This window comes from Cebus imitator, unplaced genomic scaffold (genome assembly GCF_001604975.1).
Source record: "Cebus imitator isolate Cc_AM_T3 unplaced genomic scaffold, Cebus_imitator-1.0 Scaffold24, whole genome shotgun sequence".
NCBI classification, from domain to species: Eukaryota; Metazoa; Chordata; class Mammalia; order Primates; family Cebidae; genus Cebus; species Cebus imitator.
The window spans coordinates 812,982-839,799 of record NW_016107339.1 but is presented as its reverse complement, the minus strand read 5'-3'; the positions used below and the strand labels follow the sequence as shown (position 1 = coordinate 839,799).

At 39.1% G+C, this 26,818-nt stretch overlaps 1 protein-coding gene and 1 pseudogene across 5 annotated transcripts in view; both read right to left on the bottom strand.

Annotated features, from left to right (window-relative positions):
* Positions 1-1,613: 1,613 nt before the first annotated feature.
* On the bottom strand, positions 1,614-1,714 carry LOC119470220 (annotated as a pseudogene).
* Positions 1,715-2,301: 587 nt separating this feature from the next.
* The window catches only part of OXNAD1 (oxidoreductase NAD binding domain containing 1), a 59,032-nt gene continuing 34,515 nt past the window's right edge, over positions 2,302-26,818 (bottom strand). For 3 of the 5 annotated variants that reach the window (XM_017522507.2, XM_017522508.2, XM_017522514.2), the window contains 5 exons: positions 24,726-24,832; positions 16,181-16,322; positions 9,292-9,534; positions 8,438-8,546; positions 5,060-7,766 (listed from right to left, as the gene is read on the bottom strand). In XM_017522507.2, the coding sequence (XP_017377996.1) occupies positions 7,612-7,766; positions 8,438-8,546; positions 9,292-9,534; positions 16,181-16,322; positions 24,726-24,832 (756 nt within the window). In that variant the 3' untranslated portion in view covers positions 5,060-7,611. Of the gene's footprint in view, positions 7,767-8,437; positions 8,547-9,291; positions 9,535-16,180; positions 16,323-24,725; positions 24,833-26,818 lie in introns of all 5 variants that reach the window. The other 2 variants (XM_017522509.2, XR_005199049.1) reach the window with 2 other exon arrangements.

Here is a 26,818-nt window from a genome sequence, read left to right as displayed (position 1 = left end):
GCAATTCTAGTAAAGCGCTGAGCCAAGAATTGGTGGAGAATTACTCTGGTTGTCAGCTGTAGGAACCGGGTCTTGAAGAAAGAGTAAAAATATTCATTCATCCAGAGACCGTTTTAAAACGTGACCCCATGCTGCTGACTGGTGAAAGAAAAGTTTTTCATCCTTTAACACAGTAAAACTTACACTTGTGTATTTAACTGTGTTGCTCACTAGTCATTAAGTTCAGTTTGGATTTAGATTTTTCTGTGACCTATAGATAATACAAAGGCTTAAAGATGGTACGAAATAGGGCCAGGTACGGTGGCTCAAGCCTGTAATCCCAGCACTTTGGGAGGCCGAGGCGGGTGGATCACGAGGTCAAGAGATCGAGACCATCCTGGTCAACATGGTGAAACCCCGTCTCTACTAAAAATACGAAAAATTAGCTGGGCATGGTGGTGCATGCCTGTAATCCCAGCTACTCAGGAGGCTGAGGCAGGAGAATTGCCTGAACCCAGGAGGCGGAGGTTGCGGTGAGCCGAGATCGCGCCATTGCACTCCAGCTGGGTAACAAGAGCGAAACACTATACCAAAAAAAAAAAAAAAAAAAAAAAAAAAAAAAAAAAAAAAAAAAAAAAAAAAAAAAAAAAAAAAAAAGATGGTACGAAATATCAGAGTGAGCATTAAAATACCTCTTGTAATGGACCTCTGAGTTCATGAACCTTCAGTCCTGGGTACCTCCTATCTTGCTGATTTTTCAATGGAAAAAAACATAAGAGAATCACCTTAGGAGAAAGAAGAACTAGCAAACTTAACAGTTTCTAGATCCATAAAATGGCTAAGTTAATAACTAAAACACTTCCTTTTTATGAACTTGGGGAACTATCAATCCAGGCCCTGTCTCAGTCAAGTGCACCTTAAGCCCCAATGAGCAAATGTCAGTTTACTTCTTACTAATGGTAATTCCACTATTTCTCTTGAGTCCTAACTCCAGAATTTAATCAGCAGTATAGTCCAAAAGTCCTCTGTATCAAACCAAACTTCTCCCTTGGCTTCAGTCCAAGACAATGTCATCGTCTTCTATCAATCCCAGAGATACAAACAACCATCATTTCAAGAATCAATCAAATATTTAAAGACAGTTAAGATATTTCTTAGACATCTCTCAGTATGGTCAACCTAAATCTCTAAGGCCCATTTTCCTATCATGAAATTATAGAAAGGTAAAGCTGAAAGGAATTTTAAATTGCATAGTCCTACCCACAGCAACAGATCAGGAAAGCAGGCTACACAGAGAGGTGGAATGAGTCCCACAGGCAGCAACTTGTAGAATGGGCATGATTTAGGTCTCTTGAAGTCTGGTGCCATGTTCCTCCCATCCACACTACACAGTCAACCAATCTGCCTCATTTTTTGTTTCTTCTCTCTGGTCTCCTATAGTCTCTAAAGCAGACAAGATTTTTGGAGTTTTACTCTACAGAAGTATCAGAAGAAAATCCAAAGGAAAAGACCAACGTATATGATTACACATAACTTTGAAACTCTGGTATAAGGTACAACAAAGAGAATTAAGTAACTGCTAACAGCGTGGAAAAATATGTATAACAAAGGATTGGCACTCATTCTATTTTTTTTTTAATATGAAAGACTTCATGAATTTGCATGTCATCCTTGCACTGTGGCCATGCTAATCTCTGTATCGTTCCAATTTTAGGGTTATAAATCAGTAAGACATCAAAATGGATATAAAACAGTAATATACCATTCAGAAAAACAGAAATGAGGATGGCTAAAATACCTTAGGAAAAAAAAATGCTATGAAACAATCAGAAAATTATTTTTTAAAAATCACCTTTCATCTAACTGATTAGGGGAAAAATACTTAAAGACTAAGACTATCTAATGTTGGCCAGAAATGGGCACTTTCATACCCCATTAGACCATTAACTGATGCGGCATTTTACAGAGTAACTTGGCAATACTAGTCAATTTTTTATTCAGATATGGCACTTCTATTACTTTTACAGGAATATGTGCAGATAAATTATACAAACAAGTTTACTGCTATATTTCTTATAATAGCCAAAAACTGCGAACAATCTAATGTCCATCATGGAAAAATGGTTAAGTACATTATGGTATATACCAAGAATCTGAAGTGTAGTCAAAGAATGAGATCTGCAAGTACACATACTTGTATATGTATACAAGGTTAATATACCATAAAATGTCTACAAGGATACCCAGCAAGTTCTTTATACAGAGGTTCCTTCAAGGCAAGGGAATAGGATGGGAAGAAGAGAACTTCAGCATTTTAATCTATATACTTTAATATCTGTGGTCATATTTATTAGATAATTAATTTTTAAAAAGGAAGAGAGAAAATTTTGTTATGCTCAAATATAGCAAAATGGGATATGGGGATGAGCTGGAATGGGCCAGGTTAGGCTGATGAGCTCCTGCAAGTTTTAAGAATTCAAAACAGACCAGATCAAGATGGCTGCTCAACAACTATAAAAGTTTGGATTCCTGAGCACAAAACATTTTAAAATACATGCCTTGATTTTATGGCGGGTTAGGAGATATCTACATGTCATCACCAAACTGATAGCTTATTGTATGTTAAGAAAGAGTAATATTAAAAACCAGACATCTCACTGTTTTCTCTAAGATGAGTACAATATACTTCTTTTGGGTTATGAAATAAAATGAAATAATAACAGCTCTCAGGTTAAATTATCAGATCATCTGCAATAACCAGGAATGAAAGAAACTGCTATTTTCCATTCAGAAAGAAAACAAAAATTCTCAGTAGGAGAGACATGATCTTAGATCATTTGACAATCACTGCATGCATGCATGCATGTGTTTGTGCTGTAAGTCCAGTATAACAATCCTTCCGAGTCTCCAGAGCATGGGTGCAGCCTTTCCCACTCCCCTAACACTGGGCCCCTAGGATCCATCACTACTTTGACTCACCCAGTCATCCATTTGCTATAGTTCTCTTTCAGTGATAGGTGCAAAAAAACATTTTCCCCCTGAGCATTCACTTTCAATTTTATTGAAATGTTCTCAATGTATTTAAAAAAAAAAAAAATGGTTTCCTAAAGTATTTAACTTGCTCCTAAGATAACCTGTGTCTTATGCTTCCCTATCTTCAATGTCTAGCTCAGTGACTGCACACAGTATATGCTCAATAAATGACAGTTAATACATCATCCTCTAGAAAAAGGTGTCACTTCCCTAACAGAGTTCCACTGAATGACTCTTTCCTGGTTTCTCATACAATCAGGCTGTTATTTCACTCATATTAAAAAATGAAACTGTGCTTTAGCTAACACTACTGTACCAACTTAGCTGTACTGTTGATTTCCTAGTTTTGATAAATATACCATAGTTACATTAAACATCTGGGGAAGCTGGATGAAGGATACAGAGGAACCCTGTCTTTGCAACTCTTCTGTAAATCTAAAATTATTTCAAAGCAAAAGTTTAAAAAACAAAACAACTCCATGAGTACAATAAATGTTCTCTTGACCCTACTTCACTTTTCAGCTACCATTCCATCTTTTTTCTTCTCTTTATAGTAAATCTTTATTACGTATATTCATTATAATTTCTTTCCTCTGAATTGCTCCTAAGCCTACTTCAGTGTTTTCTCTCCCACCATACATCTTATAAAGATCACCAATGACCATCCAGTTGCCAAATCAATGGCTACTCAATGATCTCTCATCAGAACTCATCTTTCCTGTCCTAACAGCAGCATGACACAGCTAGCCAATCCATCCTCTATGAAACACTGTATTCATGAGGCTCCTTAACACCACACTCTATTAGAGCACTTTTTGCACCTATTAAGAGTTCCAAACCTCATCAACCATCATGACTTAATGTGAACCACTGTGACACAGCGGGGGCGACCTAAAACCAGCAAACCAGCTAAACATCAAAAAAAAAAAAAAAGACTTCAAAGAATAAAAAAAACAAAATGTATAAAAAGCCATGCATTTAGAATGATACTTTAAGGCACCAACTCATAGTATTGCTAAATGATAAATAAAAGGAAAGAAATCAAGCATTGATCCTGCCTTTTCTTTACAGACTCATTTCAGGGAATCAAAGCTGATGAAGGAAAGTTCTATATGGAAGAATAACACAAATAGATAATCAATCCTTAATGAAAAAATAGCTATTAGCAACGATCAACGGCTGCTAAAACAATTAGGTGGAAGTTTGATGAAGACCATTACATTGGATGAATCAGGCTGACAAACGCTGAAACCACTGATCCATCTTAACAGCATTAAAAGTGGGACAGACATTATATGCCTTGTATGATACAGTAGGATGTACATCACTTTACAATATAGGCTTGCAAAAAAAATCTTGAATCTGAATATAAACGAGTTCTAGATCTAATTGCCAGTTTACATGAAATAGAGAGGAGAGAGAATCAAGCAATACCCCGAGGATACAGTAGGCCAGGTTCAAAATGTGGGAAAGCCTACAGAACAAATGAGTCAGTTTCTTTAACAAATGAATCATGGGGGAGAAAATGTCCATACATATGCATAGTGGGTGTAGGGAGTGTGCCATTGATTAAAATAAACTTAAAAGACATTAACCAAATGCAATATTTGGACTTTTGAGGCTATGAGGAAACAAAACATAGAAGGGGTCTTAGATGATATTAAGTAATCACTGTCACTTGTGTTAGGTATGATGATGACATTGTGGTTGTGCTAAGGTGATGCAGCTGTTAGAGATAAATACCGAAGAATTTACAGGTGACACGATATAATTGCTAGGCTTTGCTTGAAAACACACCAGCAACACCACCACCACAAGGCAGCTGAGGGCTGGCAAAAACAACAGAATACTGATAGTCATGGAAGCTGGGTGCTGGATGCAGGAGAAGTCATTTTACTATCTCTACTTTTGTCATATGTTTGAAAAAATAAAAAAATAAAATTTGAGAAAGATACAAATATCAGACTAACCTAGTCTCTTGAGTAGGCTATGAAAGGGTCTCATGTCAAAAGAAGAAACATTATTTCAACCTCATAGAACCAGAGGATCCTTAAGAAGTCCCTTTAATCCAGCTCATCAACCCTGAGCAGGCCCTTTCACCTATATAACAAATATTTATGAAGTATCTATTTTGTGCCTGGCACAGCAGTAAACAAAACAGATGCACACCCACATGAAGGTTTCAAGTTAGTGGACCACATTTAAGGCATCCAGCCTCTTGAAATCCTTTCTGAATAGGACAAGGAATAGCAAATTAATAATGACAACATACTCATGCAGTGTTCTGCTAAGCACTTTCCATGTATGATCACCTTCAATCCCCATAACAGCCCTATCAGGTAGGTACATAGGTAGGTAGCAGTATCACCTCCCTTTTACATGTAGTTGTAAGTAATTTTAAACGAGGCATAGAGCAGTTAAGTGATTTGCTGAAGGTCATCTACCTAGTTAAGCAGTATAGGTGAGATTTGAACCCAGGCATCTGGCTCAAGAGTTTTCAAGCCCATACTCTAAGCCACCACACTATGAATTCCAAGCCACTCTGGCTGTAGTTAGCTCAATTTAAGTACCAAAAAGATCTGGACAGATCCCACAGGCAAGAGCAACAGGACATTGTTGGCCAGACCAGAAAGTGCTGTTCAACACTTAGCACCAGAATGATGGCACTGAAAGGATGAACACTCCAGGCAAAGGCAAAGTGGCCCATCTTAGCAATTCTGCCAACACTGAGTCAGCAGCAGGGGGGCAGGCAGAGCTGGGATCTCCAGGACAGGTGACCCTTGCTGTCTGACAACAGCAGGCACACAGTTAGCCATGGTGCTGGTTGAACAGAGGCAATGGGCAACACCTTCCTATCCTCCCATCCCATGCAGCATTGAGATGCTCACCTTGCACCTCCACTCTTGATGCAGAGAGGCCTGGGTTAGGCACTTTCTCCATATGTTTAGGTCTCCTCCCCCACAGACTGCCTCCACCAGTTGGTGGAAGCGCCCCTTGACAGTCCCGCATCCCTGCATCTCATCAGGCTCCTATGACCTCAGCCTGGGCACTTTGGGGCCAATCAGTAAGTCAGGGCTCCTTGTAGTGGCCCAGAGCTTCACATACTCCACCTCTGAGATACTGAGGACCATTTCCTTGAATGGATTATGATACGCCCATCAGGTCAATGGCTCCTCCCTTCCTTCCCAAATTTTCAAATGTGGGATCAAAATAGCTCACAAATGATCTCTGCTTAAAACCTGACAAAACTCAAAACTGGGCAGAAGCTACAGTCATCTTCAGGCCCCATGAATCATATGTGTTAAAGCCCAGATGAATTATATGTGTTAAAGCCCAGAAGTCCCTGGGAGGCCTGCCACAACAAAGCTAAGAAAGTCTTCTCTCATCAGCTCCAGAACAGAATCTCAGCTGGAGCTCCTAGGTCTCCAGCACCCCCCTGTCCTTCCCAGGCTCCCTTCGCCCTTCTGTGGGCTCCATGCAGGCAACCTTGGGCCCAAGACTACTTGTCCTAAAAGGAATGGCCTGGCTCCAGTCAGGATTTCTTTTAGATTTTTAAAACTCTAAACAAAGAACTACAATCTGCTTTCTAGCAGTTTCATCAGAGCAGCTTTGGGATAAGTCTCCACCATTCTTTCTATCCACTCTGGGGAACTGCCTTCCATTCTCAGACTTAGCAAGGAGTTAGAACATTAGTTGGTTTCTTTCAGTCATTCAACAAATATGTGCTAAGGACCTGCGGGTACCAAGAACAACTCTGACAAATGAGTGAAATAAAAAGTACAAAACCAAGATTTAGTAACAGCTCTCTACCCCCTAAACAATGCTAAGCACACTTCCATAGCCAGCCAGCCCAAGCACCGAAGGCAGATTCAACATGGAACACATCACCAATGCCTTTGTCGCAAGCAAGAAGCTGCCTCCTACAGCGTTAAGGCAGACAGCCAAGACAGAAAGGGTTTCATTTGAGAAGAAACTAACAATTAGCCAGGATACACACTTAGGATATTCATTAACAAAAAAGCAAATATCCTGGATATTTAACTCCCTAAAGCAGTTTTCCTAACAATTTCCATGTCCAAACTTAACATTGATGGTTCAAGTAAGACTGTAGACCATGGTAAGTAAACAAAGGCATTCACGAAAAAGAATTTTCAAAGTAAAATTATTAAGAATGTATTTAAATTATAATTTTATTAAACATAAGATATATAGATGGCTGTCAAATAATTTAAAGCTAGCCCACATTTTACACTCAAAAATCACATTTTCCTATGATTAAACGTAAGTATGTATCACTTTCTTACCTAAAGACGAAAGAAAAATCTATATTGACCAATCATGGTATATCATGAGACAATTAAATCATTGTTAATAAAAGAAAATCAGTATAGTAAAAAATAGCTTTATCAGTGAGGTCTCTGCAAAAAGTTTATCATTTAAGTCTGTCAGCTGGCTTAATTATCATCCAGCTGGTCACTACATTTATAGCCTTAAAAAATAAGACAACTCAAGTAAAAAAAAAAAAAAAAAAAAGAATCATGCCACAAAGGACAGGAGATCTGAGATCTCACCTCTTTATCTTCTGTCTTTATCTGTCTCCTACCACCACTTCTCAAAGTAAATGTGTTCTTTAGGTACATGGTTGTTTTCCAGTTGCTTGGAGAAAAAGTCTGTCATTGGAGGTGGGCCACAAATATAGAACAAAGTCTCTTTTGAAATGTGATCTCTTATCTCCTTCTCTGTTATTCTTCCTTCTACCAAAAAAACCAGAATAAACACCAAATTAAGCCAGACATGGTTGTATTGGCAGATGAGGACGGACTAACCACAATTCAGCCACAGTGTTTATTTGCTGTAACTCAAGCTCAGTGAGGCTCTTCTTAAGCCATTCGCAGGATGGCTCGTGTTGACATCTGGGGCCAGACCTAAGCAGAGTGTGTCTCCAGGCTTCCTAAACCTAAGCAAGCAAAGTGGGAAGCTCATCGTAATGCACTCTGCAGAAAGGGCCAGCTAGCTTACCTGTCTTTGATAGAGAGACAAAACTGCCTACAGCGAAGGAAGTAAATGTTATATAAAAATCCTTTCAGAGGAAATCATGAGTTGTTTAAATGACCATTAATGGCAAATGGAATCAATTCAGCCAAATCTGGAATATAAATTCTTCATAGGTATACTATAGTAATGATGCAAAGGCCTCTTAAAAAGTGTGAAAAATACACTTTTAACATAGGCAATAGGAAACCTGCATATAATGAGTAAATCCAACTAAATGTCTCTTTATTTTTCCATGATGAATCATCTCAATTCCCCAGATAGTGACATTCCCAGCCAGCAACTTCCAACAATAAGGCATCTATGCTCAACAAACTGGTGTGTTCATCAAATAATTGCACAGAGATAGTCAAAATATCTTTAGGGGACTCACCCGTGATGTACGGCTTGAGTTCTGCACTGATTTGTGTAGTCTGTTTTGTGACATGCAAACTGCATGCAATCTTCTCAGGAAATTCATTTACTAAATCAAGGATATTTTTCTGGAATGTCAAACATATTTGGTCACACTACAATTTTAAAAAATCAAAACAGATGTGCACAACCACTGACGCTGAACCTCAACTCCCATTCTGCACACGTCTGCCACTCCTGCTCTCTACTTAGAGAGATATTGTCTGCAGCCTAGCAGGCCAGAGCATTCAGACTACAGAGGGCTATTTGGCTTTAATTGAAATCTGAATATGCTAACAAGCATATTACCAACTCTCCGGGAGTTTTTTCTTTTTCCTTTTTCTCAAGCATTGGCAATTAAGCAGCAGTTTCACTGACCACAGTTGTGTCTTTTAACTGTTTCTGTTCTTTTGTTCATTCCTGCAGCTGCAAAGCAATCCCCAGTGAAAGCTTTCTCCATCAAATGCACTTAGTTTAAACAGATGCAACTGAGGGTTTCATTTACCCAGCTGGGTCCACACTGTGTAAGTCTTACCTACTCCTGTGATACATCAGTCCACTATAGGTCTCCTGACTGGGATCTCAGGACCCTTGTGACTTTTCTGTTCATCTAACCTCCAGATTCCATCCCACCTAAACCCACCCTTTGCTGTCACTTAACTGGTAGTTTTACTTGTCTTGGGTAAGGTGTGTTGGTTAGTTCTCGTTTGAGCATGATTAAACCTTGCCAAGCCTTTTGTTTGAACCTTTGCAGAGAAAACAGAGCCTAGAGAAAAAAACTTCTGTGAACAATCAATACACAAGTCTGCTTATAGCAAGCTATTCCTCCTTTACCTTAAACAGGAGTTCACTGGTATTTTTTGCACTGTAGAATAGTTTTATTGATCCTATCTCATATCCATGTCCTTTGTTTGCCTGCTCTCTGAGGAGATGTGCTGCATGCCGCAGGATGGAAAGCAGAGGGTTAATTCCGACTCCTCCTGCAATCAACACAAGGTTTCTAGAGGCTTCCGCAGGCTGAGGGTCAAAGAAGAACTCTCCACCCACTCTCACAGCCACTTCAGAGTCGAGTGTACACTAAGGCAGGAAAGAAAAGATCCTTTAGCCTTTTGTAGCACAGGTCTTAAACCAAATGTTCTACTTTAATAAAACTGGATCTACCTCCTGTATTATCAGTATCTAGGATTATTTTTATAGCTTGCTCCCAATTTTCCCAAGGCCCTGTGAATTGATTCCACTTGCTCATTTTATAGGCCATAAGCTAATCCACCTTCGTAATCCATACTGAACAGCCATTCCAATATTGAGAAAAGGAGATGTGCTTCACTGATTTTACCATTTGTTAACTTCTAAGGTGATGAGTTGGATTGAGGAAAGAGGCAATGGACTCAAAGGCAGGGGACAGCTCTGAAGTATGGGTCTCCTTTATCTGAGTTGTACTTCTGTGTTCTGACCAAAGCTGAGAGAAACAGGATGTGGCAAATGTCACTATACTGCCTGCCCGGGTTCATCAAGGCTGAAAAATGTGAGCACTGGGGCTCCCTCTTGAGCCTCAGTAGGACACAGCCAGATCAGCTCTACAGGCTTAGACCAGCCCTGCAGTACCATTCAGTGTTGTTCCCTTCTCCCTAGAGAAACAAGAACAGGCAGCCAGAGGCTTCAGACTATGGAGTATCACATACATCTATCTAGATAAAGCAGCTACCATTTGGTGAGGTCACTTATGCCCACAATGCCATTAGAGTTGAATGTACTGGTTTCTCAGTGGGGGTGCTACTGCTTCTGATGAAGGTGTTTGGGAAACTTGTGATGACATTTTTTATCATCACCATGATTTGGGCACTCCAACTGGCATTTAGAGGGCAGGGTCAGAGACGCTAGAGATCCTACAAAGTTAGTGGTTTCCCAGAATTGGCTCCTACTAAGCTGGTGGTCAAATGTACAGGAATTTTTAAGAAAGTTTCTACTGGTAGTTTGAAATCAGCCATTGTGGGAGTATTTACAATATAGAAATCAGCAAGTGATACAACTCAGGGCTTTTTAAATTTAGATAGCTGGTTTGTCAGCACACCATTATCTACAAAGCACAAGACTGCCCTGTACAATGACTCCCGAATGGTCCAAAAGACATTCTTACAGGTAAAAACTGATTTACAATGATCTGAAACTAGACCCTAACTCATTTTTACAAATAAAGTCAGTAGTCACAATGTAAATTGCACTTTGTTGTGTTCAGGACTTTACCAAGCATGTTCACTGTTCTGGAAAACCACATTCCAGTGACATGTGTCACCCACACAACACACCTTTATCACTACATCTGTAGACAGTGATCCTATGTCCAGGAACAGCCATCCGACTACTTTATTCTGTTTTCCAGTTAGATCTGCCTAGCCATGTACATGTTAAAATACATATTCTTTGACTATGAATCACTTTCTTATACTTATCCTTTGTATTACAGTTAGAGAATTATGTTATTTAAAAAAAAAAATCTATGGGTACATTACATTAACTAGGACTTTTTTTTTTTTTTTTTAATTTCAGGACAGTTCCAGAAAGGGGCATTGGATCTGACAGGGTTGGTAACCCCTTGGTTGGGGTAGGGGGGGAAACACTGATCTAGAAGTAAAAAGACTGAATTTTAATCATGGCCCCTATGAAATCCAGTAAATCCTTTAAATTCTCTGAGCCTCGGCTGCCACCCCTAGAAAATGGGTACCAGCACTTGCACTGCCCACCTCACAGGGTTGGTGTGAACATCAACTGACTCACATGGGGAGAAGCTCACTAGTATCTGGCTCTATATAAGAAGGTATTTTCGTCATTGCAGCTGTCACAAAAGAAAAAGTGCTGGCGATGGCAGCTTCCTTCTTCCCTGTCACTAAAAAACAGACTCCAGGAATAAAGAAATTTATATTAAGAGCATAGGTTTCTCCCATTACATGTTCCCAGCATAAATCAACTAAATGAATGCCCTCCGAAGAAGTAATAACATATCGCATGCTTTTGAGAACCAAACCCTTAGCATTCACACCATGGCACCTTACATGGCAGGTGAGCAGTAAGTGCTTTTTGGACATGAATTTAATATGGGCTCTACAATTTAAAGATGAGTTAAACTTAGAGAATATCTAAGAAAAATGAAAATTATTTGAATTCACAAAACATGTCCTTTTTGGTAAAGAACTGTTAAATGAATGGATACCCTTTCTCTCAGGGGAAAAAAATGTCTGAACCTACCTATTTTAAATATGCAGGAGATTTTTACATGAATGGTGATAAGTGGGTTTTCATTTTTGACAAAAGAAATTAGCAGCAAGGGAGCATTCAGTTAGGAATAACTAAAATCTAGGAACTGCTACAGTGGCTACCAAGGTGCTTTAAAATATTCTTTCAAGTCTCAAAAATAGAATTTAAGATACAAGAGGCTCTGCCTAATGATGACAATGAATTTCATCTCCTATATCGTCCTTCCCTCCCTCTCTTGCTTGCCTGTGCAGTTTTCTCTTTATCTATAAGAATCAGAGTGAAAGGGACTGAAATAATTTTCTCCAATGGCCATCTTTGGCATGCTTAGTAATGACAACAAAAGAGAGCCTCTAAGTTATTGTTTTTAGAAACTGGGGTATTTTCAACTCTAAAGTTGGCAAGAAAATGTGCCCCAGGGAGAGATAATACTCAAGAAGCCTGTCTTATTCTTAATGACAAAATAATCTTCAGTAGATCTATCTTCCAATTTGTTAGCATCTGGAAAGAATCAAAAGCCACCTTTGTCTTTTTGATCAATAAAAACTGCCAGGGTAACATGAACACAAGACTCAATGTACTGTATACTATAATATGTAAGTAAAAGGACATTACCTTCAATTACACAGCAATGTATCTAATTTTGGTATAGATTTTCTACTTGTGAAATAAACAACCTTTCCACAGCAACTGGAGCTAAGCACACAATAGCTGTCTAGAACCCTTTACCCTGCCAAGAGCTTGAGCCAAAGCAGATTTTTAAAAAAAGGAAGACATTTATGGCACTTTATTCCATGTCTCAATGGTGTAGCCTGCTGCCACCCAGACATTCACGTGCCTCCATTGTCCACTCTAATGGCTTAATAAGACAAATCCTCAGGAGGAAAATAGCCACCTGAAAATAGGGTCGAAGAAAAATCTGACTTCATAAAGGCTGTTTGCAACTCCCACTGGGCAGACTAGAGCAGGCACTACAATTAGGATGTACATTCAGGCAACACCACTTTGAGATTTTCTACAGCCTGTAAGAATAAGTTCCTTCACTGAAATGCCAATGAGGCATGAAACCAAGCAGGATGCTGTGGACCAGGACCAGGCCAGGTCGCATGGGAGGCTAAGGATAACAGGGAAGATGGGGAGATGTTCATGGCACTAGGAGCTGGGATGGCTATGCTTATTTCAACTCTGAGCAAGAGGCATGTGGACACCTTGTTGATCTTACCCCAGCAACGTATTTTAGCACCTCTAGGAGCAGCCTAGAGACAGTAATGAGTGGAAAATCCACAGAGAATCCAAAAAGGAATGGGGCAGCTGAGGCCACACTGAAAGAGAGACTCAGGAGGCTGCAGGGTAAAAATGTGACAGCATATATTTACAACGGAAATGCCCACACAGGCATCTGGGGGTTATCCTGGACAGACACAACTTGACGTGTAAACCACAAGAATATATTTTGTTGCTCCTGCAGATTTTTTAAAAATTATTTTTAAAATTCCCTTAACAGACATCTTTTTCTTTTGGTACATGGTTATATGAATTTTAACACACATATAGATCTGGGTATCAACCATCAAAATCAAAACACAGACTAGTTCCATCACCCCCTGAAAATATTCCCCTGTGCTATCCCTTTATGCTCCTGCCTTTCCAGTCACCCCAACCCCAGTCAACCACTGATTTGTTTCATATCTTGTATCTGTCTTCCAGAATGTGAAAAAAATGGGATTATACTGTATGTAACCTTTTGGGACTGTCGTCTTGTACTCAGCAGAATGCCTCTGAGATTTGCTCACAAGGCTGTGTGCATCAATAATTCATCCCTTTAATAGCAGTCCCTTGTATGAATCTATCACAGGTTATCCATTCATCTGCTGAGGGACATCTGGGTTGTTTCTAACAGTTTTTAATAATTATGAGAACGGCTACAAATATTCATGTTATGCTTTTATGTGAGCATAGCCTTCATTTCTCTAAGGCACTCATAAGTGGTATTGCTGGGTCATATGCTAAGTGTATGTTTAACTTTATACAAAACTGCTAATATGCTTTCCAGATTGGCCGTACTATTGTGCATTCCCACTAGCAATATAAGCAATATATGAGAGTTTCAGTTGCTCCACATCCTTGCCAACGCTTGATATTGTCAATATTTTTAATTTTAGACACTGGACTAGGTCTGTAGTGGTATTCCACCACACAGGGTTTTAATTTACATTTCCTTCAGGGTTAATGATGTTTGAACACCTTTTCATTGCTTATTTGCAATGAAAATAAGGATATCCTTTTTTAGTGAAGTGTCTATTCAATCCTTTGCCCATTTAAAAAAAAATGTTACTTGTGTTTTGCTGACTCTTGAGATTTCTTTATATATTCTAGATTCAAATCCTGTGTTAAATATTTTATTTGTAAATATTTTCTCCCACTCTATAGCTTGTTTTTCAGTTGTGTTAAATGTCTTTTGTAGAAGAAGTTTTAATTCTGACCATTTCCTATCATCAACCTTTTCTCTGACGGATCTTGCTTGTGGCACTGTGTTTAAGAACTTTTTACCTACTCTCAAGTTCCAAATATCTCCTGTTTTCTTCTAGAACTTTTACAGTACCATGTTTTATACTTAGATCTACAACCCATTTTGAGTTAATTCTGAATATAAAGTATGAGGTTTAGGTTGAAGGCTTTGTTTTTTGCATATAGATGCAAAATGGTTCCAGAACTATTTGTTGAAAAGGCTATCCTTTCGCCGTTCAACTTTTCCAATGAATCTAGAAACTCTGTCAAAAATAAAATGACTGTATAGGTGTCATTCTATTTCTGAACTCTTTATTCTGTTATATTATTTGATGTGTTTCTCCTTTCACCAATACCATACTGTTTTGAATGCTGTAGTTTAATCTTAAATTTGACTAATGGGATTCTTCTCACTTTATTCTTCTTTTCCAAAATTGTTTTAGCTATCCTAGGTCCTTTTTTGTTCCATATAAATTTTAAAATCACTTTGTCCATATTTATAAAAAAATCCTGTTGAGATTTTGATTAGTGTTATGTTACATCTACATATCAATTTAAGGAAAACTGACTTCTGTACTACGTTGAGTTTTCCAATCTATGAACACAGTACATCTCTCTATTTACTTATGTCTTCTCTGATTTCTTTCATGAGACTAAAATGAACTGTGCTTTTTTTTTGGATCAACTATTTGTAAGAGGGTTCTATACTGGGGGACGGGCCAGAGAGTATCCTCTAAGCTAGCTGGTTTTTCCAACATAAAAGTTCCCTTCAGCCACTACAGAACATATTTAGTTCCTACAAACATGATTTGTCTGTGTCATTTTTCATGTGCCTTCTCTCCTAACTGAATCTTGCTGCGTCCAGGTGGGACTTCTGCAGGCACAAAACTCAACTGTGTTTCCATACCCCCTTTTGCAGGCAATAGCTGTAAGTTCCACCCCACTCCCTCATGTATTTTTGTTGGTGCTCTATGAGATTTGCTACTCTTGGCCTCTCTCCTCTACTTATTTCCATGTGGCTCCTACAGAAACACAGTAATTTTCTGCAACCTTTAAAAATATACTAGAGTGTGTTTCCAAGTTTTGCTGAAATAGAGTTTTTGTTTTCTTTTTCCTTTGTTGATCCCCAATGATTTCCAGGAAACAAGAAAATGCTGCTTTTGAAGGCATATTTGTACTGATATGTGCTTTTGGTAAAGAAAGTAAGAAAATGCCTGGGATGGGATAGAGGTTGTTGGTAAATATAGAAGACACTCTAGTAATGAAGTGGAAGCAAAAGGAAAAGCAGAAGGATAGAAAAGGCAAAAAGTGAAAAGGATAGAAGGGTCAAAAACTAAGACAACATGTAACTCATCTGTTCTGAGCACATTCTTTGTTACCAGAGTTCTAGTAGGTAATGACAGGCAGCTTCTGTAGGATTGTGTTAAGCCCTGTGGTAAAGTATGAGTTATTAACAGCAGTTAAATTGGATTCTCTCTCAGAATCCCAAGTGAAGAGCTTTCCAGAGACCGAAATGGAGAGGCAATGGCACCGTGGATTTAGCTGTGCTCATCTCTGGGAAGAAGCAGTACTATGTAATCAGACAGTCTCCCCTCCAAATGACAGAATAATAATTTAATTCTCTTTATTTAGGACGGTTAGGACAAAATAATCTGATTTATAGATTTACCATTTACATGACACAGAGAGCCAATTTTTTATAACTTGCATAAAATATAAAATATTTTAATTCTAAAGCAGTATTCAACTGAATACTGTTTGGTGACCCAGAAAATATTTCCAGATTCCAAAGTCTCTGACTCATACTTAATGCCTCAGTTTCTTTGATCTTTCTTAGATGCTCTTTGTGGGCATGTATCCTTTTACTCAAGCCCAGTTTCTTAGGTGAATCAAATGACCTTAACACAAATTTTGTGGGTGCCAGAGATTTCCCAGATCATCGATTTTAAACAGGCAGTTTGCTTACCTTATCGTGAACCCAGAGGGCAGGCGGGTGGTTCGTATATTTCACTGCCAATTCTATCATTCTCTCTTGTTCTAGCAGTCTGGGACTGGAGCATATTGAAAACCCACCAACCACAGAGACTCCTGGAATAAAGAAATCAACCCTAAAAGGAAAGCCAAATAAATGATTATTGTTTAAGCAGTTTTAAAAATTGGTAAGTTAAACAAAATTGGCAAACCTTTGCTAGACTATGAAAAAAAGAAAAATTACTAAAATCAAGAAAAGAGGAGACATCATCAAAAAGCTTACAGAAAGAAAAAGAATTATAAAATAATTCCATGAACAACTATATGCCAAAAAAATTAGCTAACTTACATGAAATGCACACATTCTTAAAATGACATAAACTACCAAATCTGACTTAAGAAGAAAGAAAATCTGAGCATACTCATAACAAGTTAAAGGACTGAGTTAATAATTTTAAAACCTCCCACAAAGAAAAGCTCAGGTCCAGGCCAGGCATGGTGGATCATGCCCGTCCCAGCACTTTGGGAGGCCAAGGTAGGTGGATCATCTGAGATCAGGAGTTCGAGACCAGCCTGACCAACATGGCAAAACCCCATCTCTACTAAAAAAAAAAAAAAAAAAAAAATATTAGCCAAGTATGGGGGTGCATGCCTGTAATCCCAGCTATGTGGGAGGCTGAGGCAGGAGAATCACTTGAACCCGGGAGACGTTAAGTTGCAGTGAGCTGAGATTGCACCATTGTACTCTAGCCTGGGCAACAAGAGCGAAACCCCATCTCAAAAACATAAACAAATAAACAAAAGGCAGGCTCAGGTCCAAATGACATCCTGGTAAGTACTAAAAATTAATACCAATCCTCCAAAATATCTTCCAAAAACAGAAAAGAACACTTCCCAACTAATTTTATGAGGCTAGTATTACCCTCATACCAAAGCCAGACAAAGACATCGACAGAAAACTACAGACCAATATCCCTTCTGAATATAGATAGAAAAATTCCAGGAATACAGGATTGGTTTAACATCTGAAAATAAATCAATATAATACACCATTCAATAGACTAAATGACAAAACTAACATAATCATCTCAATAGAGGAAGAAAAGACTTGCCAAAATCTGACACTTTTTCATAACAAAAATAACAGATTTGGAACACTGGGGAACTTTCTCAACCTGATAAAGGGCATCTACAAAAGACCCACAGATAACATGCTACTTAAATGGTGAAAGACTGAAAGTTTCCCCACTAAGAGAAACAAGGATGTCTACTTTCACCACTCCAACTCAACATTGTACTAGAGGTTCTAGCCAAGGTAAGTAAACAAGAAAATGAAATAAAAAGGATTCACAACAGCTAACATCCTACTTAATGGTGAAAGGCTGAAAGTTTCCCTCTAAGATAAATAAGACAAGGATATCTACTTTTACCACTCCAACTCAACACTGTACTAAAGGTTCTAGCCAAGATAAGTAAACAAGAAAATAAAGGGCATTCAGATTGCAGAGGTAGAAGCTGCAGATGGTATGCTGTCATATATAGAAAATACTAAAGTATTCACTAAAAAGATATTAGAACTAATAATTTCTAATAAGTTTGCAGGATGCAAGATCAACAGACAAAAATCAACTGTATTTCTATACACTAGCAATGAACAATCCAAATATGAAATTTAGAAAACCAATTACACTTACAATAGCATAAAAAAGAATAAAATAATTGGGAATAAATTTAACAAAATAAGTGTAAGACTTACACAACAAAAACTACAAAACACCACTGGGAAAAAAAAATTGAAGATCTAAGTAAATAGAAGCAGATCCCAAGTTCATGACATGGAAGACTTAATATTGCTAAGAGGACTATACTCCTCAAATTAATCCACAGATTCAATGCAATACCTACTAAAACTACAGGTGGTTTCACTGTAGAGACTGACAAGTTGATCATAAAATTTTATGGAAATTTGAGGAACCCAGAATCACTAAAACAATCCTGAAAAAGAAGTACACATTTGCAGGACTCACACCTTCTGATTTCAAAAGTTACCAGAAAGTTACAGTAATGAAGACACTGTTGTACTGACATAAGGACAAACATGTAGATCAATGGAAAAGAATGGAATGTCCAGAAATAAAGCCTTAAATTCACGGTGAATTGATTTTTGACAAGGGTGCCAAGCCAATTAAATGGCAAAAGAACAGTCTACTCAACAGTGGTGCTAAGAGAACTGAAAAACCACATAACAAAAGAATGAATTTGGACCCCTATCTCACAACATATACAGAAATTAAGTCAAAATGGAGCAGAGACTTAAATGTAAGAGCTAAAATTATAAACTCTTACAAGAAAACGCAGGAGTAAAACTTCATGGAAATGACTTCTTAGATATGAACCCAAACCTAAAAGGTTCAGAGAAAAAAAATAGAGAAACTAGATTTCATCAATATTAAAAACTTTGTGCTACAAATGTTATCATCAAGAAAGGGAGCAGTGGCTCATGCCTGTACAAATCCCAGCACTTTGGGAGGCCGAGACGGGCGGATTACCTGAGGTCAGAAGTTTGAGACCAGTTTGGCCAACATGGTAAAACCCCGCCTCTACTAAAAATACAAAACTTAGCTGGGCATGATGGCACACGCACCTGTAGTCCCAGTTACTCGGGAGGCTGAGGTGGGAGAATCGCTAGAACCTGGGAGGCACAGGTAGCAGTGAGCCAAGATTGCACCACTGCTCTCCAGCCTGGGCAACAGAATGAGACTCCGTCTCAAAAAAACAAAAAGAAAGAAAGTTTAGAAGACAATCTACAGAATGGGAAAAAATATTTTTAAATAATATATCTATTAATATTAAGGTACTTGTATCCAGATTACAAAAAGAACTCTTACAACTCAGTAATAAAGAGACAACCACATAAAAAATGGGCAAAACACTCTTCATTAACATTTCTTCAAAGAAGATATATAAATGGCTAATAAGCACATGAAGAGATGTTCAACAACAACAGTCATTAGGGCAATGTAAGTCAAAAATCATAATGAGTTACCACTTCATATCCACCTGGATGGCTAGACTCAAAGAGACAAATAGTGTTACAGAAGTCTGGAGAAACTGGAACACTTACACATTGCTGGTGTGAATGTAAAATGGCACAGCCCCTCTAGAAAACAATTTAGTAGTACCTGAAAATGTTAAACAGTTAGCCTATGACCCAACAATTACACACCCAGGTTTTAGACCCAAGATAAGTGAAACTATATGTCCACTCAAAAACTTGTAGATGAATGTTCATGGCAGCATTATTCACAATAGCTCCAAAGTGGAAAACAATCTAAGTGTCCATCAGCTGATGAAGATATAAACACAATGTGGTATATCCAAACAATGGAATGAAGTACTGATATAGGCTACAACACAGATGAACCCTGAAATCATGTTAAGTGAAAGAAGCCAATCACAAAAAGACCACACGGTGTATTATATGATTCCACTGATATAAAATGTCCATAATAGACGAATCCATAGAGACAAAATAGATTAGTGGTCATCTAAGCTGGGCAGGAGGATGGGGAATGAATAATCTTACAAAGTTTCTTTCTGAGATGATAAAAATGTTCTAAATGTGATTGTGTCGCACAACTCTCTTAATGTACTAAAATCTCTGAATTGCACACTTTAAATGTTTGAATTTTATATGAATATATCTCAATCTAACAGTTTTTTCAAGTTTTAAAAAGCATGAAAAAGGGGCAAGAAAAGTAACAAAACTCTCCCACTAGCATTTGGCAAACTTAATAGGCTGATACAGCCTCTGAGTTATGCAAGTTTCGTGTTTCCTTCTTTTCTTCTAACCACATCCTGTAGTCTAGAGCTCCTGGGTTTCAAGCTTTCAATCATTCTATGTCACAGAAACCGTTTTTTGGTGAGGATTCTAGCAATAAACCGAGTCACATACCAAGAAAAATGTATTAGGACATAAAACTACAAAAAATTCTCATCCCCATACCTGGGAAACATAAACATCCAATCTAGGTGTTTCACAGCCATCACGGAACAAAAAATCCCATCATTCCCCAGTTGCCTAGTCACATATAGGCTTAAAAGAAAAGCACAAGATGTTGTCTGATTTGCTCTATGACCTTAAAAAAAAAAATCCTCCTTCAATCTATGGCCTTACATTTCCAGTCATTTATTGTGGTCTTTAATAACCAGTTCTGGATTGGAAGCGCTCCCAGAAAGGTTTTTAGTCAACGTTAACCTATTTTCACTTGACTTTTTTCCATGAATACTTTAACTTTCGTTTCACCTCAGATAAGATAAAAATTTAAAAGACTATCATTAGCACTTGTTAACACAGTTGCTATATGTCGTCACAGAGCAGCTATATAAAATCTCCATTATTTCCATGTTTACAAAATAAATACATTAATGAGCTACTTTTGCTGCTTCATCTCCTGAACTACAGTGCCCTCTGCTGCTCAATGTTGATGAAGACCATTCTTTCAGTTGAATGAAAGGGAACCTTCTTCTCTAGTAACTTTGGAGAAAGGACTCCTTCATTAAAAAAAAAAAAAAAAAAAAAAAAAAAAAAAAAAAAAAAAAAATCATCAAAAAAAAAAAAAAAAAAAAAAACAGGAAAATTTAAATTATATAAAAGCTTCATCTGAATGGATTTAAGAAAATATGCACAATACATATTTCATAAAACATCTGTCCAAGAAAGAACTAAACTTTAAACATGCACCTTTAAAAATGTCCTTTGCAGGATGAGCACTCTTGGACCCATGAGTTAAAGCCCTTACTATATACCCAATAAATGAGTGTATGCAGAAGGAGCCTAAGTGTGCAGTGAAGCAGTGGATGTACACATCCAGCTACGACACACTAGGCAGCTGGGTCCTGCCCACAAAGGGAGCCCAGTGCCAAGCACACAGCAGCTATACTATGAGATCCCAGAACCCTTTAGTCCTTGCTTACAGTTTCCGAGAGCCCCTCGCTCATTCACTTAATGCAAACACCAAAGAGAGTACCCACCTACCATATACAGGCACTATGGTACTTGCTGGAGGTACAAAGATGCACATATGTCTTAGTTCCTGCCCTCAATGAATCCAGTCTAAGAGAAGGAAAATTAACAAATACATACAATTAAATGGGCAATGATAAAATCTGCTTAGCATAGCAGAGGAAGGAATCGATTCTACCAGGAGTAGAGGAATTAAGAAAGACTTCACAGAAGAGATGCCTTTTAAACAGTCTTAAAAGACATACAATGCTCACCAGATAGGCAACGGGGAAGGCCACAGTTTGAAAAAAGATGTCAAGGAATACAGTGCTGTGTACGTGCAGTCCTCTGAGAGTCAGGGCTGCCACACATGGTCGTGGAGGTGGTAAGGAGGTTACCTAGCTGCAGTGTGGCAGCCCTGCTCAAGGGCAGAGGTCAAGTCTTGTTTCTCTAATCTTGCTCCTCTAATGTTTCTTCCTGGTGTCCTCTTTCTCTCAGTAGGGCTCAAAGTTGCTTTCTGGCATCAAAACTTATGTTATCTGGTAGAAAGTCAGACACACTAGGACCAGGAATTCCTTCCACTCCGTGAAAATGCTCTGGCCTTACTTCTCCTCAGGGGGCATGCTCTAGTCAGCCAAGTGTGGACTGAGTACTGACTGGGGCATCAGTGATGACATCGTGGTGATGAGCCCCCACTCCTACTTGGCCTGCTGCCCTTCCAATCAACAGCTAAAGTGCAGGGAAACTGAGCAAGGAGATAAGAACTGGAATATGACCCCTGGGCCTTATCAGTACATAAGATCTAACTGACTGAATGAAATACTAGCAATAACAAAAGCTAAAATCAAAGTTAACATTAGGCATTACGCTAAACACTTTAAATATCCCAAAACATAGTCTATTGCTCCCTCTTTGAAGATATGAGAACTGAAGCCCAGACAAATAAGGAAACTGCCCACATCACAGAGCTGGCTGGTAGAAAGCAAGCATGTGAGCTGAGGAGTCTTCAGGGCACTGGGCGACAATACACTGCTACCCACAGTGGCGCAACCATTGTTGGAGGCAGGCAGTGAGTGCCACAGCCAAACGTGAATCTAAAAACTCAGGGCAGCTGCACACTGTGTGAGCATGCTTCAGACCCAAGAGTGAGTGCCAATCTTTCCACCCCCAGGGAGGAGGAATTCTGATGAAGGGCAGGACTCACTAAGGAGCTGGCAAGTGGCAGGTCTACTAGTAAGATGAACCAAGGTTAGCCCTGCTCATGTGTGAAATGTTTTGAGGTGGCTTCTGTCTTTGACCTTTCTCTCAGGAATGGATTGCTAGAGCTCTGGAGCTGGTTTCCTGCTACGGGTTAGGAACCCATCCTCTCTGCAGGGCCCAGGAAGAACACAGTGTAGTGCAAAAAAGAGCCCCTTCAGGCCTGTATCTCATCTATGCTGAAGGTGTCTACACGGGGATCTGTGGCTAAAGCTCCAGCTAGTCACAGACAACATTCATTGATTTAGCTACAGTTGGGCCTGGAACCTCATTCTCAGAGTTTGGTAGGTGTCAGAGGAAGCCACCGGTCAAAAAATCAGAGATGTGGAATCATGGCCCAATCTCTTATCCCAAAGATAAGCCCAACAGTAACCCTCTCCTTGATTTCTAACAGCTCTCTAGTCTGACAATCCTAACTACACAAACTGCCTGGCAGCCTCATCCTCACTCCTCTCCCTAATCCTTGCCCTCTTCTCCAAAGTGCTACATGGCGGTTACTACCAAGCTGATGACCTGAGAGAGAACCTAGAGCGCAAAGCCATGCTAGTAACAGCACGGAAGGGACAGACACCACCAACCCAAGCAAAATGGCCATTCTGTACCCATAAGGTCACATATCAAAAGGAACTCACAACCCCTAGAACCATAAATCAATGGGAAGGGTGCAATCTGTTGAAAGAGGAGGGCCCAGGGGCCTGGAATGAATGCTGATCAACACCTGGGAGGAAAAGCATCACCACTAACCAGTCAGTGATCCTTTCCCACCAGGTCTGACCTCTGAAGATCTGACAGGCACATATTAAACTCAGGCCTAAATTCAGTGAAATGACCAAAATCCATTCATTGGGATGGTATACATAACACCAACCCCAAATCATTTCATCTTGAGAATCACAGGACTCTATTCTACAACTATCACTAGGGAACGAGGACATTTTCTAATCAGGTAACTGAAGTTTGCGAGTGCATTACACTTGCAGGCACACCACGGTGGCAGCACAATAACCAATGCACAGACTTTTCCTAACCAGGAGGCTGGGTCTGAGTCTTGGCAGGATTCAGGGTTGAAGGCACAGAGACAGTGCTGTGCACATGACACAAACACTTGCACAGAAAGGAAATATGGAAGAACAGATCATTACAATTAAAGTTTCCACTTTTCAATATAATGACTGCTAAACCATTTTTGAAGGGTAAATATGTTGTCCACCCCCTAAAACAGGCAAAATGCATTTAATGTGTATCATCGAACATGTGCAAAGACTGCAGTAAATTGCTTTACAAACGCAAATTATTGCAATCAGCATCTTGTTTTCTAGCTCTAAATTCAAAGGCAAACTATTAACACACAAGACTGCTAACTCTTGTTATTATCACACTTGCTATTATCACACATCCTCCTTCTAACAAAACCACATTTCCAGATGGGCTGCCAAAATTAGTCAAGTGACTCCTAAGAAACACTATCAAGACTGACATGCCAGGAATTCATTTAGAAATGAAATGCTTTATTTAAATAAAGGACACACACACCCAAACACCTTTCCTCGGGAAATTCAAGTTGCTTTCTTTACAACTGAACTTGAACCGAAGCTCGGTGAGGCCCCATTTGAAGAAAAAGGGAGACAGCTGAGCTGTTAACCCAGTCAGCATGCTGATCAGTCCCAAGTCAAAGGGGATAGACTTATGATTTATGTGGAGGTTAAGGGGAGCTGGGTCTGACTGGGGAATCCTGATAAGAAATTAAGCCAAGTATTTTAAATTCAACCCAGGTAAGGTACGTATGATACAGGAATTCAGTCAACAGGGCAGTGCGCCCTGTGATGACGTCACTAGTTCCTTTTCTCTTCAGGATGATTTGTTCACTCTGCATTGGACACAAAGACAACTAATTTTTAAAAAGCAACACATAACTCAAGGAGATTAGATTACTGAAGTGCATTCTGTTAGCAACTGTTCCCAAAGAGCGTAATTATCAGAGCTGTCAGTTCCACTGACCAGAACTAGCTGCTTTGTTTGAATGAGGAAAACTCAAGACAGCAATTTTCATATATGACTGAGGGAGCCACAGGCTCAAAACCCAAGGGCTCTAAGGCCAGGAAAGGAATCAGATCCTCTGTGCCAACAAAGGCTCACCCTGAGCAGACAGGATCTAGAATTCCTCTTCCTCAAGGGAATGGGTAGCCAGAAAAGTCTTTTTCCAGAAGAAAAAATAATCCCTTCTATCTGATGGCACCTTCTTGAATACATACACTTGGAACACAGAAAAGCCACTTACCACTGGCCAGCTTTAAAGGAAAAGTCTTGATCAGCAATAAGCAAGCGGAGGCTCTTCACTGACGGTGACTCACTGGCAGCTCCACACACCTTAGCTGCTGACACAATCTAAAACCAAAAGACGAACTGTGGCTGAGGTTAGTGTATACACAGCACAAGTGACAAATGGTGGTATCCTGGGAAGTAAGGTTTTTGAAATCTACAAAGACGTGGTTTTTGAAAATTGCCAAACAAAGTAAAGCACACTTTGCTTTAGTTCAGCCTACCCCCATATGAATACATTTTAATTAACTTCTTTTTGAAAGACTTGTTATCATACTAATTTAATTTTATCCTGCATTCAAAACTCATATATTAAAGGGATCATTTAACTGGCATTTATTTGATGAGTATCTACAATGAGCTGTGTACTGGGCTAGGCACTCTGCGAAGAGCTCAGGGAATGGAAACTGTAAACAAGCCAGGGTCTTATCAGGGAGCTGCCATTCAATTCTCCATCAGTACTGGGCAAAGTGAGGTCCATTGTTCCTTCTGAGTATGTAAGGAGTCCATGAAGAACTAATTTCAGAAATTAAAAGCAGGCACTTAGAAACTCTAATAATTTCACAGAACAATCTTGTGTCTGTTGAATCTAGTAATAGGAAACAAATTGGGTTTGCACTCTTTATGTCTTTGTTTTTAATCAATTTTTGAATTCATTTATCATACAATGTTTTATAAAATGGAAACAGTTGACAACCTTAACAACAAAAAGGGCTCTTCCCTACAGATTGTTTGAAAAGCACTATTTCACACAATGTATCTGATTTCTAGAAGGCCTTGAATAGGTTTGACTAGGGAGCAATTCAGGAATGTGCCATTCATGGCTCAACGCCCCTCAAATTCAAAGTGTCTCTACTGCCTTTATTCTTTCATCTGCTTTTTGTTTGTCTTTGTCCTATAAGCCTGGGACATCTTCACAAGCAAAGAAAAAAGACAACATGACTCTTACTTCAACCTTCTATGTCTACTCCACTTGGGACAGCAAATCAGCAACTAACCAAAATACAGCCCTGGCCTTGGAAGGTGTGACCTTCACAGCTTTACCAAAGGGTGCTTTGGAAATCTGTCAAGGTCAATGCATGTCCCATCCTAACACGAGCTCACGCAGGCCTTCTACTCCATAGGACTACTAGATCTCATCAAACTATTCGTGGAGACCATTTTCAAAAACCCACTTGATAATTCTCATGATGGATGGTGGTCTCTCTCACCACCTCAAAGTACCTTCTAATATTATCTACCTTTCTCTCCCTCCTACAAAATCCCCAACCTCTTTCTTTCTCCCTATTTTTACCAACCCTCTCTTCCCTCCTCTCCTAAAAATCAAGTGGGATGATTTTCCATTAGTGACCCTCTACCTGCACTCTTGGTCCTAGTCCTGCCTACTCTCTCTGAAACACTGCTCCACCAGCAACCACCAGCCCTTTCCTTCATATTCAATTTTCCTCCCTTTAGAATATTCCTGTTTCATCAAAGATTATATCTAATGCCATTTGCAATCCTAAGCAATTCAGCGACAAAGTAAAGTAAGCAGCAGAATATGGCTGTTGACAGCATGGGCTCTGCAGCTGGACCGCCTGGTATACTTAGTCCTGGCTCTACCATTTACCAGCTGTGTGACTCTGGTCAAGTTACCTAGCCCTCCTCAGCTACAAAATGAGAATAATACCACCTATACCTCATAGGGTTGCTGGAAGGATTAAATGAGATAATACCAATGAAAGCACTTATAACACTGCTGGCCCACAGAACTCATTAAGTGTTGGTTATAATGTACAGTCATGTGCTGTGCTATGACATTTTGGTCAACGACAAAGAACATATACGACGGTGATCCCATAAACTAGATTTGTACTATTCTTCTATGTTTAGATACACAAATATCACTGTGTTACAAACACCTGAAATATTCAGTACAGTAACACGCTTACAGGTCTGTCGCCTAGGAACCATAGGCTATACCATTTAGCCTAAGTGTGTATTAGGCCAGCCCCTTCAGGTTTGTGTAAGTACACTCTATGATGTTTGCACAATGACTATTACCTAATGACA